This window comes from Sarcophilus harrisii, chromosome 2 (assembly GCF_902635505.1).
Source record: "Sarcophilus harrisii chromosome 2, mSarHar1.11, whole genome shotgun sequence".
Classification (NCBI taxonomy): Eukaryota; Metazoa; Chordata; class Mammalia; order Dasyuromorphia; family Dasyuridae; genus Sarcophilus; species Sarcophilus harrisii.
In genome coordinates this window covers 380960784-380980156 of record NC_045427.1, presented here as the reverse complement: position 1 = coordinate 380980156, position 19373 = coordinate 380960784, and the positions used below count along the sequence as shown (strand labels likewise).

Here is a 19373-nt window from a genome sequence, read left to right as displayed (position 1 = left end):
ACAAACTAACATTATATATGTCGGACTATAAACTTTCCCAATTACATTTTGATCTGTTTCCAGCAGCACTAGGAAACATTGCCAACCTCTTAAGATCCACAGACAGGGAATATGGACATATCTGATGTAGCAGATAAAATGTTGGACTAAGAGTTATAAACCTGAGTTTGAAGCCTTTTTCAGACCACTTCTAGTCATGTGTTCTTATGCAATTCACTTATTTTTTCTCAGCCTCATTTTTTCTTATCTGAAAATGGAGATAATAATGATACCCAACTCAGAGTTGATTTGAGATTCTAAGGAGATAACCTATATGAAGAAATTTACAGATCTTAAAGTATTATGTAAACTGTTATTCTTTTTAAAAAAATTATCCATAAAGTCTCACAATGTACTAAGCTTTAAAGAAGTAAAAAAATCAAGGGGACAACCAGTGGTAACTTTGGGAAGTTGTTTCAATACTCTAGTAGTCATTTAGCTCGGCTGCATTCTGGGGATGATCATGCATCTAAGCCATCAGCAATGAGAGCTGGACTGCTCCCTCTTTTTGGTCAGTAGAATTACCTAAAAATCATAACTTTATTATCTCAAAAACCTGTGACTTTGGCAAGGTAGGTACTTACTTGTATAATGCAGATCATAACTTCCTTATACTTTAGTAGATGGTTTCATGAATTGCTGTTGCCCAAACTGTGAATCATTTTGGTGGGCAGCCTTTGAGCTCCAAGGCTGGCCCTCAAAGCTAATTAAATACTTGTAAGGGGCTTGGGATAAAACAAAACAAATAAACCCTGTCCTCAAAGTACTTCCATTCTGCTGGGGGATTACAACATATGGTTGTTGTTGCTCAGTCTGAACTACGTTACCCTCCTCTGAATGGGAGAGGAGAGAACTTGAGTCCAGATTTTGTTATTGTTGTTGAGCCATTTCAATCATGGTTGACTGTGACCCCATTTGGGGTTTTCCTGGCAAAGATCCTGGAGTGGTTTGCCATCTCTTTCTCCAGTTCATTTTACAGATGAGGAAACTGAGGTAAACAGGGTTAAGTGACTTACCTAGGGTCACTCAACTAGCATGTGAGCCCAGATTTAAACTGAAGATTGGTCTTCCTGACTCCAGGCTCAGAGTTTTGTTCACTGCATCAAAGCTGCCCCAATACACCCAAGTAAATAAATGTAAAATATATTTCAAGAGGAAGAGAGTACTTATAATTGGGGAGAGGGAAAGATGTCACAGAAAAATCTTCTTGTGAGAGTTAACATTTTTGAAGGAGACTAAGGATTCTGTTTTAGAAATCAGAGAGGCACTTGTGAAAAAGCTTAATAATAACAATAATAGCTAGCATTTACATGGGTCTCTAAGGTTTGCAGTTCATTTTATATATGTTAGTTCATTTCATCCTACCAAACAGCTCTGAGAGGGAGGTATTTTTGTTAATATCATTTTACAGATGAGGAAACTGAGGCTGAAGAAATTGCCCCACATCACCCAGCCAGTAAGTTCCTCAGCAGGATTAGAACTCAGACTTTCCTGATTCTAAGTGCTATTCTTTATCCACTGAACCACCTTGCTGAATAGTGATAGAATATCATATTCTGGGAATAGCTGGCAGGGAATTTTAACTAGAATGAAGAATACATGAAAAAGAGAAGTGTGGAATGTGACTGGAAAGGTAAATGGTAGTTAGATTATGAAGGATTTTATATGTCAAGTTGAGGATTTTATATTTTATCCAAGTGGCAATTGACAGCGATTGAAAGTTTTTGATTCTATTCCAGGGAAGTCCAAATCTGATCCATTGCCTGTTTTTTTTTTTAATAGCCCCACAAGCCAAGATTAATTTTTAAAAATAAGATTATATTTTAATATAATTTTTATATGATACAAAATATTATAATATTATAAGATTTTATTTTTAATATAATAAAACTAAATGAATATATAAAAACATTTTTGACTTGTGGGGCTGTATAAAAACAAGATTGTCAAATTTAGCCCATAATCAATATTTTGCCTATCCCTGGCACTTTAATGTGTACAAAATGCTTTTCTCACAATCCTAAGAAGTAAGTGTCATAATTATTGTGATGCCCATTTTATAGATGAGGAAAAGTGAAACTCAGTAACTTCTTACAAATACTGAAGTTAGGATTTGTATCTAGGAACCCTGACTTTGGGGCCTACTTCCTTCTACTACACTAAATTTTACCAACAAAGGTACCTCATCCAGCTGGCCCACTTTATAATAAATTCAGTTAACAAATATCTATGGCATATGTGTGCAAATGTAAATTTATTTACAACACATTATCCATTCAAGAATGGAGGATCTTTGTGAAGAAAGAAACTTGGAGAAGCTATTAAAAGAGATGTAGATAGTCACACCTGCCTACCATGTGTAAGATTTCTACAGACTAATTTCTGTCACTTGGGAATCTGTTCTGAAAACACTCTTACCCACAGATTCAGGCTGAAAAATAAATACCTGGGCTGCACTAGCATTCAAGGTAGATGTACATCCTTGCCTTCCCTCCATAACTCCATCAGAATGTTCATTGGGCCAGACTTGCTTGAGACTTGCTATTTAGTTTCTTACTATGAGATTGAAATATTATTCTTTCTGAATAAAAAAAAAAGAAAATTGATGTCTTTTTTTCAGGGATAGCCTAATTTTACCAACTTCTTAAAATTCTTAGGACTTAAAATCATACAAATTATCTCCTATTTTCCATCCAGATGCTGGTAAATAAAAGTAAAAATAAACCCTATTTTGGGATTTGGAGGGTGAGATTTCTGGGATTGACATCTCTGGATAAGGTCTTCTTACCTTTTCAGAAAGCAGCTGTACTTAGAAGGATCACTAAAAATTACTGTATATGGGGCAAATTCCGAAGGAGAGACTGAGGACCATTCCAGACTGAACTCCCAGAATTCAACAGATGGTCCCTGATGGTCCCAAATATCATGGGAAGATGGGAATGATGGGAAAAAGTAGACCCTCAGAAAGGGGTTTTGGCAATGGGGACTTTGAGTCATAGCACAAATACAAAGTAAAAAGGCAACAAGCCAGAGGACCAGTGGGAGTCTGAGGAGATACAATCCCCATCTGTTGGTTCCTGGGTCCCTGGTAACAAAGTCCAGCTAGCCCAACACTAGTCATACACCTGGTTGAACAGATTTTACAGGTGTGATTTGCTCCCTAACTAAAATGAAATGATTTTAAAAACCAAAGAGAAAGTTAAATTCTGTGATCTCTGAGGAAAGAGAATCAGCCATGTTAGTTAGCTGGTATGGAGGCATTTTCATGATGTGCTGGCAAAGGAAGCAATTCGTAGTGAGGAAAGTGGGATGATTCTGGAGCCATGGACCTGGGTTCAAAAACTCCTCTGACATGACCTCCGCAAGAAATTTAACTTGCTTGGGCCTCAATTTCCTTAGTTTCAGGAGCAATTAGGTGGTACAATCAATAAAACGCGAAGTCAAAAGGACTTGACTTCAAATCCTGCCTCTGGACATGTCTCCATGTCCCTGGGCAAACCAGTTTCCTCATCTACAAAATGAAGATAAAAATAGCACCCACTTGTCAGGATCAAATGACATAATATTTATAAAGTATTTTGCAAAACTTAACTATAAAAATACTGTTATTATTAACATTAATGAATTTTTCTTTATCATTAAAATGAAGGATTTGGGTTAGCTGGTCTCAAATGTCCCTCTAGCTCTAGAGCTCTGATTTTACGATTATTATCAGGATCACATCAATAGAAATTAAACTGAAGCAGGAGATTTATTTCAGCAGAACCACCAGAGGGTAGTCTCTAGCCTTGTCAGATGAAAATGTTATTGTGAACAATTGTTCTACATGTCTCAGTTATCTTTTGTTCTAAATGCATTTCTGTGATGTCCACTTTCTTCCCTCCACATTTGGCATTTTTTTCTACACTAAATCATTTTGTATTGTTAATAGTCTTTCTATGTGTATATCTCTTAGTGCTCCGATAAGCTCCTTCAAAGGAATATAGTTCTTGGAGTCATCTAGCCCAGTTTTATAAATATAATAGATACTCAATAATTATTTCTCCATAAACTCATTCTCTTCTTAATAATACTCTAAGCATCTCTAAGATAAGAATCATATTTTATGTTTCTTTTGTTTTGCCCAACACATAGTAGGTGCTCAGTAAACACCTGTTGAATTAAATTTAACAAGTGTTCAACAAATATTTATTTTATAATATAAATATAATACCAACACTTTTAAGATTAGAAAGATACAAAAATGGCATAGTCTCGCCCTGAAGGAGCTCAGAGCCTACATGGTGCCCTGGTGTACATGTTGCTCTTAAGAGTCAGGGCATGTGGTTTTGAAATTCAAATTTATCAGTTATTGTTGCTCATGTGACTTTAGGAAAAACACCTTTCCTCTCCAGATCTCCCTTTCCTTATTTGTATTTAATGGAGGACTAGCCAGGGGGAAATTCATCAATGGCCTTCCAAGCACAGTCATCAGGACTGGGCTCAGTGGCCTAGTTACACGTAAATCAATAAGGCTGGAATACATGGCCATTCTTCCAACATAGAATCTTTTATCTTTTGTATGTGGGTTTCCTAGGTGATGCAGGAGACAGAGTGCCAGGCCTTGAGTCAGGAGGACCTGAGTTCTAATCTGAACTTAGACACATAAATATATAATCCTGGGCAAGTCATTTAATCCTATTTGCTGCAGTTTGCTCATCTGTAAAATGAGCTGGAGAAGGAAATGGAAAATCATTGCAGAATTTTTGCCAAGAAAACCCCAAATCAGGTATGACTGAAATGACCCCACAAAACCAAATGACAGGTTGGTTCACTGATAACCATGATACAAAGTATGGTATATACAGAGAAAGTACTTTAGGGAAATTTGAGGAAGAAGAGAACATTTTACTCTAGTAAATTAAGTGAGATAAAATAGAAGTAACTTAAAAATATGAAAGAAAAATATATGCAAGTATAAAGGCTTATTATTTTTTGAATAGTGGATCAGATGATAGAATCTTAGGACTCGAGTTCAAATTCTGACTCTGACACTAAGTATGGAACATCTGGCAAGTTGTTTCCCTTTCCTGTATCCCAGTTTCCTTTCTGTAAAATGGAGAGCATAATACTTGTACTATTTGGCAACCAGAACCTTTGTGGAGAGCAAATGGGATGAAGTTTTTATGTTTAAGATCCTAAGATCATAGAAATATATCTGATGTAGGATCTTAGGGGTTAAAAAAGTTGAACCCCTTTGTTTCTTAAAAAAAATCCCTTATTTTTAACATTATTTAGAAAAATGAGTACTGAATTCTCTTCCTCCAGTTCTTTCCTCACCCTTTGAGAAGGTAAGCAAAATGATGTCAATTGTATATGTGAAAGCCTATAGACTATTTCTAAATTGGCCATCTGACCCCCATATTTTGTAGTTGAGGAAACTGAGGCAGATAGGTTAATTGATTTACATAAGAACACACAGCTAGTAAGTTTGTGAGGCAGGATTTGAAATCAGATTCCTGATTCTAAGTGCAATGGCTTGAGAGTATATACTGCTATATTAACACAGGCAATTATTCGTAATACCCCCTAGTCATGGGGACCATGCTGCCCCTCCACTTACCTTTTTCAGCAGCGTCACCATTCCCACTGACCACGAAGCCGGGTAGGTCACAATTGCTGTCTTAAACATGTGAGCAATGTCATTAGTAGATGCTCCAGAGCGAATTTGATACGGCCTCTGAAAAAATATAACAAGAAATTTACTTCTTTTTGGCTGGGGGAGGGAGAGGAGAGAGGAAGGCAGAAAATCCTTCCCTTGGAAATGTTCCCAGGTCAGGCATTCAATAACTAAAATATTATAATATAGTTTCTAATTCTTCCCCCATTGCTATCCTCAATAGAGCCTCTGAAAATCAGTGTACAGCCAGCTTAGCCCAGCTGAAGTAAATAGATTAAACACTGGGTTGTAAACACCAGAGCAGCTACAATAAATCCAATGAAATGAGGCAGCTCACAAAGGAAAGGGGCTTGGAAGAAAAAAGTAAAAAATCCACCACCAACAAAGAGCCACCACCTAGAGGAGTTGTGGCCATTATAGCCAAAACAGGTATTAAATGCAGGCCAGGAGAATTAACTGAGCAGCCACGGAAAGCCTAGTGGCCAGGACACCTGTGCAACCAAGCGGTCTGGATCAAGGCTGGAGGCTAAGCAGGTCAGATGTGGGAGGTCTCAGGTGGGCTCCCCTTCCCTGTTCTGCTTGCACAAAGTGGAAAGAGAATTTGGAAACCAAGTCACTCGGCATTGGTACCGTTGTGATGCTGGGTCAGTAAGCTCCCTTTCTGTATCTTAGTTTCCTTTTCTCTGAAATGAAGAGTTTGGTCCAACTAAAATTGCTTTCCAGTTCAAATCCCATAATGCTATAAATGATGATAAAACCAGAAAGCTAGCATAAGAAATACAATTTTTGTTATTGTCCCGGGTCCCTGACTGAATAGATGTCCTAGGGAAGAGGATTTCTTTGGGACCACTGTCTGGATATTTGTAGACTTTTTTTCTTTTTGAGGGATAGAGAGAGGAGAGGACTCATTTTATTTTGCTTTGAAAAAATAAATCATTTTCACAAAATCCACAGTTTATCCATCTGAAGACAACTCCAGTGGATGACACATTTAAGAAATGGCATGGTGAAATAAACAGATTATTAGAGCCACAGAAGACTTGGGTTGGAGTGTTGTTTTTCTGCAAGTTCGGGTTTCAATGCCTAGTCTTACATTTTCTCCTTGGAAAGATAAGTCTGGATTGTATGATCTGAGGTCCCTTTCAGGGTTGTGATCCTTTAAAAGTGGCTGCTGAGGTTTAGGTTTTATTCCTGTTTTTGGAAGATTTTCATTTAATATATTTACTATATATTTTATGAGTGACTTATAAGTGAATTATAATTAAACATTTATATAGTATTTACAATGTGTCCCGGGCAACTAGGTGGTGCAGTGGATAGTGCCTTGAGCCTGGAGTTCAAATGTCACAAGACATCTAAGGATTTGTGAACTAGATTTCTTTTTTTTCTTTCTTTTTTTTTTTTTAATTTTTTTAAAGGACTATTTCTTAAACTCAAATCACTCTGGCTCTCATTGATTGGTCAACAATAGGCCCCTGTAGCATAACTGCCTCATTTCTTTTCTTTTTTGCAAAAAGTTTTATTGTTTTGTTTTTACACTATTGGAATTTTCTTTTACATTGTCCCCCCCTCCTCCTTAATAATGGACACATATGTATGTGTGTGTGTGTGTGTGTGTGTATTTGTATGTGTATATATATATATATATATATATATATATATACACTCACCCCCATATATATATATATATATATATATACACATTCACATACATATATTTGCACACATTATATGTATATGTATATATATTCCATTATATCAAATATATGTATATATGTATGTGTCTCTATAAATTTTGCTTAAATATTTTTGATAGAATGTATATATATATATATATTCCATCATAATGGAAAATTTTAAGCAAAGTTAACAAAGACATATTTAGATCTATTTATATATTCCCATTATAACAGAAATATTAACTGATATAGGAACCAGTCTGACAGTGTGTATACCACATTTCATAGCTGTGATTCCTACTTCCCTGCTGAGAGGAAGAAGCTGTATTTTCTTATTAACTCTCTAGGACTAAAGTTCATGACAGTTCATCAGAGTTGAATGTCTTTTGATCATTGTTTATATTTACATTGCTGTAGACATTGCTTTCTTAGATAGGCTTTCTTCATTCCATATTATCTCATGCCTTCCTATTTCTAATGGGCCAAGATGAAGAGCCAGTCCGCAATATCATGAATAAATAGTCAAAAGATTGAGTAACTGTTTCAGGAGAAAAATTCAAATGACCAATAGCTACATCAAAGAGATTATTAATAACAAGAAAAATGCAAAATAAAGTAATGCTGTTTCGCCTCACACCTAACAGACTGTCAAGTTTGATTAATCAATGAATGATCAGTGATGAAGGGAGTGAAGGAAAGTTAGGTATATCACGTTAGAATATGAGTACCTTGGGATCAGAAACTATTTTTTTTAACTTTTATTTGTATTCTCTGCATTTAGCACAGTGTGTGGCAAGTAGTGGGCTCTTAATAGATGTTTGCTGACTGAAATTACAGAGATATGTCATTATGGGTGAGGAAAATGTCTCTATTATTAGGCTTGGTTCCTATGTGGTCAGTTTTATGGAACTGTTTTTTCCCTCTTTATTTTGTTTTCTTTGTTCTAAGAGATGACTCTTTTGAAGAAAGAAGGAAGGAAAGACATATTTAGAAATTAAAGAGATGTAAAAAAAAAAGCCCTTAAAATAAAAAAATGAAAGTAGATTTTAGCCAAATCTATCATCTCTTCACTCTTCTCTTTCTCTTCAATCACTTGCAATTGATCTTCCTCCTCAGCCCTCTCCCAAAAGTAATCTCTTTAAGATGACTAATGCTGACCTAATTGACACATCCAGTAGTCTTATTAAGTCCTCCTCTTTGATGTCTCCTCAGGTTTTGGCATTGCTGCCCATTTACTCCTATTGGCTACTCTTCCCTCCCATGGTTTCAAATAAACTGAAAATCATTTAATTGGCTAGTGTTTTAGGTAGAGTTCATAAACAAATAAAAATTGAAGAGCACAAAATGGAACAGAAATATGGTTTGAAATAAGCTAATTTATGACAAATTGATGGTTGGAACACTGAGTCTAGAGAAGTTAGAATAGACTAAGGGTCACATTTGTTAACAGTCATGATTAAGCTCAGAATTCTAGGGAACATTTTCAAGTTCATTTTCTCTTTTAAACTTGTTTCTTTCTAAATAATAACTTGTAAATGTTGAAATGATTATTTAACACCCTCTCTGTGAGATTGGACAGTGTTGATAATTGTTCATAAATGGTTGATACTTTGTTCTTTCTTGTCTGCACAGACTATTCAAACAACTTAATCTGTATTTTATAGAACTGCAAGAACCTAGATTTAGAAAAAGAGTTTAAAGGTCAACAAATCCAATCCCCTTCTTTATCCCTTCCAGGATTCCCTTCCAAAGGCATTCCTGACAGGTGGACATTTGCCCTGAGAACTCACTGCTTCAACAGAACACAATTTCAGACAATTCTCATTAGAATTCTTTCTTAAGTTGGAATTTAAGTTTTCCTCCTTATAACAGAAGCAGAGAAAATGAGAAAAATTGTATTCTTCCAGACAATAGTCCTTCAGCTATTTGAAAGCAACTATCACATCTCCATTGTCTTCTAAAATTTATCAAAAGAAACCTGGTAATATAATTTGTTTCTCTTCTTATTCTATTGATTTTAATGGCTAAAGTAATTTTTTTCCCATTAGAATTAGCTTAACCATAGTCATTTTTAATTACTCTAAGTGACCTAGAGAAGGGATTCTTAATCTTTTTTTTCTGAGATAGACCCCTCCTTGGCAGTATGATGAAGCCTATGGACGTCTTCTCAGAATTATATTTAAAATACATAAAATAGAATATGTAGAATTACAAAGGATATCAATTATATTAAAACATATTTATCAAAATATTTTTTAAAACAAGGTTTTGCAAGGGGAAATGTTGAAAATTATCTTTGCATGTATTTTGAAAATAAATTTTTTAAAAAAATCTTTTAAAACTCTAGGTTAGAAACCCCTGGTCTCTTAGAGGAGCCTTTTCTCAAGGCCTCGGTAAGGCATAATTCCTAATAATGAGGTAATACAGAGAAGGATTTAGTGGTAGGCATCAAGCATGCTATGGATATCCAAATGAAATTAATGCCAAATATATGTAATTTGGGATTATCTGTATTACATTATCTCTACCTTTTCTCTTTTCTATTAATATGAATAATCACTTAGCAAATATTTGAACTGAGCACATTTTGTAACAACGTTTAAAGATATATTTGGGGACTTTGAATTAAAAAGTATAATCATCTTGTAAAATGTGTTCAAAGTTGTTTTTTTAAAAATAATTATTAGATTTATTTTTTATTTTATTACATGGGATGCCACTAAGCCAATGCAAACATGTTTTTAACTGTTTTGTAGCTTGCATTAATATTTTATGAGTGTGTGATGTTTAATGTAGGTCAGATGATAGAAACCTAATAAATAAATAATTATTTATTGAGTTCATATAAGCTAAACAAATAATTATCAAATGATGCCTCAGAGAGTACAACTCTACTTGTAAATGTTGAAGAGCTGATAGACTTAGGTCAAGGATTTGGCCACTGAGATAATCTCCATCTGGTAAGGAAAAGTCATGATATTGTTATCAAATTATCTGCAGAATCTTCACTTCCAGTTCTGTGCTACCAGACAGAGTAGCTTACTGAAAGAATTGGTTTTTCTGAAGTTAAGGCAGAGAGGGCAAAAAATCCAAATTATGGGAGCAAGTACCAAAAAATTGTTACACTCCCAGAGGGGAGTTTAGAATATGAGATGAACTAACTTAAATTCTTATCACTCTCTTTAATTAGACAGGCTAAGATACATTCTCCTTTTCCTATTTACTAAAGTGATTCAGATTTTATTTTCACTAGCATAGTGTTTCGAGTCCAATAATAATCAATACTCAAATGCCCATTGTGACCATAGTTGCCTCCCAAAATTCCACAGTATCACCCTGCAAAGGGAAGTCTGGGGCCAGATACCTAGTGTGACAATCAGGAAAAGTCAACAAGCATTTATTAAGTGCTTATCATGTATGAGACACTGTGCTAAATGTTGGGGATTTAAAAAAAAAGACAAAAAATATTCCTTGCCCTCAAGGGCACAAGATATTATACAGAGTATATAAAGAGTATCATATGGTTTTTAGACTTTGTAAATATTATAAGTCTTGGTACTCCAATTGATATCCTACTAAAGGACTTAGAGCAAAGGTCAAAATTAATATAAATTGAAGAAAAGGAAAAAAAGAGGCACTTAACAACAATCCCTGTTGACCTATTTAAATAAGCTATGAACTCTGAAAATAACAAATGATTAAAAGCAAAGACATGTACTCCATTGTTGTCAATTCTTAAGGTCATTTATTTAGAGCTAGAAGGGGCCATTGAGGTAATCTAGTCTAGCCCCCTAATTTTGCAAATGAAGAAACTAAGGCCTAGAGAGATTAAATAATTTTCCCAATGTTAAATAGATGGTAAGTGGCTGTGGTGGAATTAAAATTGAACTAATTGAAATAATAAGCACAAGAAGGTTAAAAAAATTTCTGGAAACCAATTTGGCCACTAAATATGATAATTCCTTTCAGTTGAGGAGACCTAGTGGCAAAGAACTTATAAAATGAATTATAATATAAATTCATAGTCAAGACATTACGGAGGAGGTCAATGGAAAGTTATAAGCAGTATTTCTGGGCAAAGAATTAAAGAAGCAATAGGAAAATGTGTCTGCAAAAAGTTTGGCATGAGATCCAGCTAAATGAAATCAGGTGAAGAGCAGTCATCAATGAAGCTGTAAGAAGGATAATAAATCCATGTGAAATGAAACACTTTCCAGTGTTTTAATAATAATCTTTTCTCATCCTAGATCACAGTAGCGCCACCATATTTATGCTAGTAGATGGATCAGCATCTAGTGAATTATTTTAAAAAGCAGAAATGGCCCTCAAAGTGAAATGGCTAGAAAGTAATTTATTTAAAAAAAAAGACTTAGGGATTTTAGTGGACAGTAGGCTCAATTGGGTGAGTAAGATGGGATGGTGTATTGCGAGCTGGGCCTGGAGTCAGGAAAACTGCAATCAAATATGGTCTTAGACATTTACTACCTATGTGACCTTGGGTAAGTCATTTTCCTCATTTGTTAAGATGATCTGGAGATGGTCAACTACTCCAGTATCTTCGCCACAAAAACCCCACATGAAGTCACAGTCAGCCAGGACTGAACAACAATAAAGTCTCAATATGAGTCAATAGCATAATACATAATCAAAACAGTGAATAAAATCATAGGCTCCGTTAAGAAAGATATAATTACCAGGACTATGGAGATGATAGGCCTGTTGTTCTCTGCCCTGGTAAGAAAACATCTGGAGAAATGTATTCACTTATAGGGAGATCATTTTAAAAAGAGCGTTGATAAATAGGGAGCTCATCAAGAATAAAAGCTAATGTATAGGGCCTCAATACCATGGTAGCACATGTGGATCAGAGAAACAAACTCCCACAAAATATTTACATGGGTTCTGCTTGTTAAAAGAGCCTTTCCATTCTACCGTCTGTCCTTTGGACCAAGTCTGAATTCTGTCTACTATGTGTTATAGCAGTGGTTCTCAAACCTTTGTTCTCAGTATCTTCATGTTGTTAAAAAATTATCAAGGATCTGTTCAAAGAGTTTTTGTTCACATGTGTTATATTTATAGCTACTTACTATATTAGAAATAAAAAATAATTTTGAAATTATTTTCACTTTGAGGACCACTGTGTTATAGTATCCAGGAGTCTAATCCTGTTCCTCAGTTCTGCTATTTCCTGACCAGAATTTCATTCTCCTGACCTTCCTTTTCTCCTCTCCTTTTAATTTCCTTTCTTCCTACTAAGATACTATAGAATTCTCAAAATAAGATGCCCAAAACTATACCAAGGATTTTTGATCATTATTTTCCAGTTGATGTATTCCAATCACCAGGGCAATACCAGAGATTCTCCATTCACCTGCCTACTTTCTTCCTCTCTGGTATTCCCTTAGATTTTCTCTCCTCCATATACCTTTTATCAATACTCATCAAGAGAAGTGCTAGAAAATGTTTGGAAGTATTCCTCTGAATGAAATGAATTATCAGTAGAAAAATCAATAGTCACCTTCATTTGTCTCCAAGAAAAAATTCTTGTCATTAGTGCAATTTTTTTTCCCCCTGGGAGACAACTCTATTTTGCCCCTAAACCCAGAACTTCAGGATTGAGTTCCAGTAAGGAATTCAACATGACAGGGCATGAATGTTGTTGTATTAATAATTCACACCTGCTGGAGTGCATAGTTTCTCAACTAGTATGTCATGTTGTGATTGCAAAATGACTTTCATCAAATATACAAATATATTTACATGAGTTACTTAATGAATAGTACTGCAGTCACCACTTGGGAGATTTCTATTATTCAAATTACTCCTTCAATTTCTGGTGCTTAATTTAATGTTAACCAACATTCTGAGCCCCATGCTGAGTGATGGGGAATTAATCTGCATGAAAATCACATAGATTCTTACCAGCTCTTCATTGGGCTGCCGGATGGATATTTTGCTGTCAGTTCAAAAGTGGGAAGTGGAGGAGGCAGAGCTTGGAGATATACTGAATTATTATAAGCTAGTCTACCCTTCTTGTAAAATACAGCACATTGTGGCACGAAACAAACTGGAATAAAACTTTACTATACCCGGCCTCTCAGCAGCTCATAAGCAGTCACTCCCAGGGACCACCAGTCAACAGCAAAGGAGTATCCTGTCTGTCTTCTTGAGTTGAACATCTCAGGAGCTGGAAGATATAGAAAAATGGGGCTAATGATTACTTCCAGGTCCCTCATAAATGAATACATCCATTGAACCCATGACACCTTGCAGAAGCATCAGGGGACTTCTGTGTTAGACAAAATGAGCCTTTGGGGGCTGTTTTGATCATGTAATCACTGTAAGGAACTCTAGATGCCTAATTATTTTTTAATTTTTGGAATAAAACAAGAATTTTCCACAACATAGTTCAATTTAAAAGAAGACAATGGTACATAAAACTACTAATCTCCTATGTACCATTTTCAATTCCTTTCAAATATACAAGAAATTTATCATTTAAATTTCTTTCCCCCTCCTTTTTGTGTATTCCTGCCCCCTCTTGCCTCCTCCTTCCCAGATATATATAACTATACAGCTCTCTATATAGCTATATAGAAAATGTATATATATAAATATATATGTAAAATTATTCTCTATCTATTCTATACATACTTTTACTTATTAGTTCTTTCCCTAGATAGATAGCACCATTCTTTATATGTTCTTTAGAGTTAATTTGGATATTTATAATAGAGAAAATAACATTCGCTAAAAGTTGTCCGTAAAATAATATTGCTGCTCCAATAAACGATATTCACTATAGGTGATTGATATTTATACATGAGCCTCATTCAGCACTTGGAGCTGAGTTTGTTTAGAGTTATTTTGTTTTCTAGAGAAATTTTTCTTTTCTAAAATTGACAAAGCATTTTATTTAGGTTCACTAGTTCATTTGATTTCTCAACAATTCTACAATATACTTTTATAACTCATTTTACAAATAGTTTTGGAGATAGCGTTTTAGACAGTTTATAAGCGACTGTTAGTTTTATCATGATAAAAAGTACTGGAGTCCACCACAGAATGTTTGATGGATTTATCTAAACTTTTCTGCTCTGAATTACAAAAGTAAAAATGCAAAGCAAAAACATATAATACCTGTCACCAAAACCAAGATTTTAAAAAGCAAGAGTCACCTACATAAGAAGGGAAAAACAGGGCCAATGTCTCCAGAAAGAAAAGTACCTAGTAATTAGATCTACCTAACCTTTTTGGTTTTCTTCCTTGTAGGTAATTTCATTGATTAGAGTTCTAACAGGAGGTAAACTTCTCATAACAATGCAGATCACCCCTGTTCTTTATTAGCCTCAGGCATTGAAAGATTAGGTAATTTGCTCATTATCACAAACTACAGTGTTATAAAAGGGACTTGAATCCTAATTTTCCTAATTTAGAGAGTAGCTCTTCCTCTGCTCTATCACATTGGCCCAAGTAATCCAAGCAAAAAACAAGAAAGAATGGATTCTCATTCAAGAAATATGGGTGTGGCACTAGGATTGTTTTCATTGACGTATTATGTAAATTTTCTTCTCCAGCTTCACTCCTATAGAAAAAATACGAGAAACACCAATTTTTTGTTGTTATTGCAAAAGTAAGGTAGACAGATGTTGCATTTAAACTAAGCAACAAAAAAAGAAAAAAAAAAGACTTTCTTTTCAACCTTCTCACCATGGAAACCAGATCCAGACCTTAGAATGATGAAAACCATAGAGACATATGTCACTCCTGAAAACAACGATTTGAAATGTAGCAAACCTGGGCAACTGGGCTTACCAGATTTTTTTATTTCTGTTTTTATTATTTGAGTACTAGAATCTAGGACAGAAATGGGCTAAATTACATGCTCTCATTTATTTTAACCATGACAATAAAAGGATTTATTTCATCACCTAGTATTTGGAAACTGTAATTTGGTAGGAACTGAAGTTCCATAAAATGAGACTCATTTTTCTCTTGTAAAATTTTCTTTCTAGCTGCTCTGGGGAATGGGATTATTTTATTAGCTCTCTCTATCTCTCTGTGTCTGTCTGTCTGTCTGTCTCTGTCTCTCCCTCTTCTTCCCCTTCCTTCCCCATTGCCTTTTTCTTTCTTCTCCCTTCTTTTCTCATTCTTCCTCTCCCTCCTCCTCTCCTTTCCTCCCTCCCTCCTTTCTTCCCTCCTTTTCCTTTTCTCTCTCCTTCTCCCCTCCCCCCCACATAGCTAAATAAAGAAGTGAATGAAATACTAAAGGGAATAAATGAAATATCACTAGGAAAGCAAGCTTCTTCAATTGTCACTAAAATCTTATTCCTGGCTTTGTAGTCTGCTTCTCTTTGTTCCTCACCCAGGTAGGGCTCTATTTTCTTCCACTCCCCAGCTCCCTGCCCACGGGGATTTTGTTGTTCATTTGTGTCGTATTCTTTGTGACCTTATTGGAGTTTTCTTGGCAAAGACACTGGAGTGTTTTGCCATTTCCTTTTCTATTTTATTTTACAAACAAGAAAACTGGGGGTTACACAGCTATCAAGTGTCTGAAATCACATTTGAACTCGGGTCTTTCTGACTGCAGGCTCAGAGCTCTATGGTACCTAGCTGTCCACCCACAGGTTTTGGGGGCATATTGTTTATCTCTGCATTATTTTTCCACTTGTTAAGTATTTGTTATTGAAGCGAATTGTTTAGAGATCCTCCAATAAAACTGCGGTATGGATGCTGGGGAGGTTCCAAGCCTGGGCTTAGAGTAGCTTAACAAATGTAAAATGACAGTCAGAAGGAGAACAAAGCTCTTGACACTGGAATATGAGACATAAGGCCATAAAAGACATCTCCAGGAGGAGGGACTGCTCTGCCTAAGACTGTTTCTGGTGAAGATAACCCACTTAGCAGAGGAGGAGGCCTTTATTTTATTGGTTGAGTATCTATTGATTACATCAGTCTGTTTTATTCCCCATGCCAACACAGATCACAGTCCAGCTATGGGCTGTGGAAAGACCCTTTAGCAAAGAGTCTGTAGGAGTTTTTTTGAAGGAAAAAATTCATCTCTGGGAGAACAAGCTGGTATTGAACTTTAAAAGCTCAGCTTGGCTGATGGTCCCCCTACAAACATGCAGATTAATAAATAGTATAATAAAATGCAATAAACTTGAGTCAGAAGCCATGGGTTCAAATCCTAGCTTTGCCACTTTTGTGCTGCCTGTGTTTTAAAAAAAATGTTTTATTTTATTTATCTATTTAATATTTTTCCTTAGTTACATTCAAAACAAAAAAATGATTCTTTTATATTTGTTTAAAAAATTTTTGAGTTCTTGGTTCTTTCCCTTATCCCCACCCTCAATTATGAAATCACTTGTGAAGTTATGCAAAACATTTCCATAAAAGTCAAGTTGTGAAAAATTAAGTTAAAAAAAAAGAGATAGAGGGAGAGAAAGAGAGAATGGTTCAATCTCTTTTTAGACACAATCAGTTCCTTCTCTGAGTATAGATAGGATTTTTCATAAATCCTTCAAAGTAATAATGGATTATTGTACTACTGAGAACAGCAAAGTCATTCATAGCTGGTCATCCCAGAACATTGCTATTATTTTGTATAAAATACATTTCACTTTGCTCGAGTTCATGGAGGACTTTCCAGGTATTTTTTTCACTGAAAGTATCCTGCTGATCATTTCACAAAGAACAATGATATTCCATATAAACACACACCACAGGTTTTTGAGCCATTTCCCAGTTAATGGGCATCTCCTCAATTTTCAATTTTTTGGAAGAGAGTTCCTGTGAATATTTTTTGTACATATAGGTCACTTTCCTTTACATTCTGCCTGTGTGATCTTGGCAAAGGCTCTTCACCTCTTTGCCCACCTTCTCTGTGGCTCAGTTTTTTCATTTGTAAAAGGGGAATATTGAAGGAAAGAGATAGTTGGCCACAAGTCCCTTCCACTTCTAAGTCTGATTTTATTAAGCCACTACTATGTAAATATTATAATCATGAAAACATTGTTTAAGTTGCCTACACTTATTCCTCTTAACCATCCTAGTTCCTCATAACCAGATGTAGCAGATAAAATACTGGTATTTGAGTCAGAAAGAGTCAAAAAATTCTATCTCAAAGAAAAAATTCTATCTCAAATACATATTTGCTTTGGGACCCTGGGAAAGCCACTTGCCCTCACTCAACCTCAGTTTCCTCATTTATAAAAATAAGAACAATAGTAGCATATATCTTGTAGGGTTATTGTGAGGATCTCATTTGAGTCCTAGGAAAATCTGTGCAAACCTTGAAGTGCTTATACAAATGTGAACTTCTATTGTAATCTCATTTTTAATTCTCTTTTCTACTGAGTTCACACAGAAATGGTCCTTGGATAGGTGAAAATTCTGTTATTATTCTTTTGCATATTTAACATTTTGTAGAATATTACACAAGTGAATAAAAATAATTTCTTTTTCTTATGTGTTTTTTCCCCTTAGGCACTTGGAGTTAAGTGACTTGCCCAGGGTGATACAGCCAGGAAGTGTTAAATGTCTGAGGCCATATTTGAACTCAGGTCCTGCTGACTTCAGGGCTGGTGCTTTATCCACTGCACCTCCTAGCGGCCCCTATAATTTCTTTCTGTAGTTAAGGAAAAGTGCTAGGATATAAACTCATCCACTGCAATTTCAAAGAAAGCATCTTTAGCGTGTTTCCCATAGCAGAAAGGCCATCAGAGTGATCTGTACCTAATTCTGTTTCCACATAACTTTAATTTATTCTATTAAGCATCCATATTTTGAGAGCTTTTCACTTCATAAAACTTGGAGTTTCAATATGATTTTTAAGTTTTTGAGTCCACATTATGTTTAAGTATTGGTGACGACAATGGTATTTTGCTGCTTCTTCATCATCACTCTCATGAACAGAGGCATCAAGTTATGGTGGATATAGAAAGCTGATCTTGGAATCACGAGGTCTTGGATTCAGGTCCTGCCTTTGAAAAATAGTAGTTGTGTGACCCTAGACAAATCACTTAACCTCTAAGACTAGAATTGCAGAAGAATCGCTATTTTGAAAGAACAGAAAGTTTCCTCATTATGAGTGCCTTATGCTAATAGAATTCCAGTCTAAGTTAAAAAATCTTTCCATTCTCACCAGACATACCCCCAAATTAATCCCTTGCCTTTGACTAATGTCACCACCCAGTACCCTGCTGGCTGCTGGTGCTCCAGGGTTAGACAGGCCCAGGTCCTGCTGTCATTTAAGTAACCTGACATTAAATTGAACAAATAATCTTACCTGAAGTTGGCTGCTATGAGTTCCTCAGCCAAAGCCTAATGACTGCTTGTGTGACTGACAACCAAATTCTCAGAGGAAAAGAGAGAATGATGAAGCTGTGGAACAGAGGTGACAGTCCTTGGGGGAAGCGGCCGCATGCATGCAAATCATCCCGGCTGGTGCCAGCAATAATGCTCATGATTTGCATGAACTGGGGACTGACTTCATTATAAGGCACCCATGTGACTGTGCACGAGTGGCTGCCTTGGCTGCTCCTGGTGCACAGGGAGGGTCTGCTGGAAAGTTTCGATAATCTCCGTGAAGCAAAATAACAAGGCCGGGCCATTTCGTCAGGGAAGTCGGCCCCGACCCCCACTCAGTTTGTACCACTGACCTGCTAGCCTGTAGGTCCCAGCTCCTTATTCTCCTCCTGTGTCGAAATATCTGGCTTGATGGACTTGCCAAGATAATTAAAAATAATGGTTGTCATAAGATTGACTGGCATTTATGCAAACTTTGTCATTTACAAAGTGTGCTCTACAGACAGCTCATTTGAACCCAGATTAGTGTTTGTTTTCCCCCTAGTCTTTTCTATTTATTAGCCTCCTGGGGTTTTTAGCTAATTTTTTAAATAAAGTGACAAGAATCATAATTATAATAGCCAATATTTATGTAGCACTTTAAGGTTTAAAAAAGTTTTGAGATACTTTATTTGCTTCTTTATTTT

General features: G+C 35.7%; 1 protein-coding gene across 2 annotated transcripts in view; it reads right to left on the bottom strand.

The window, feature by feature from the left end:
* Positions 1-19373, bottom strand: part of STK32A (serine/threonine kinase 32A) — a 144940-nt gene that overhangs the window by 19425 nt on the left and 106142 nt on the right. For both annotated transcript variants that reach the window (XM_031953490.1, XM_031953491.1), the window contains exons 8-9: positions 13467-13564; positions 5642-5758 (exon numbers count right to left, since the gene is read on the bottom strand). In XM_031953490.1, the coding sequence (XP_031809350.1) occupies positions 5642-5758; positions 13467-13564 (215 nt within the window). The remainder of the gene's footprint in view (positions 1-5641; positions 5759-13466; positions 13565-19373) is intronic.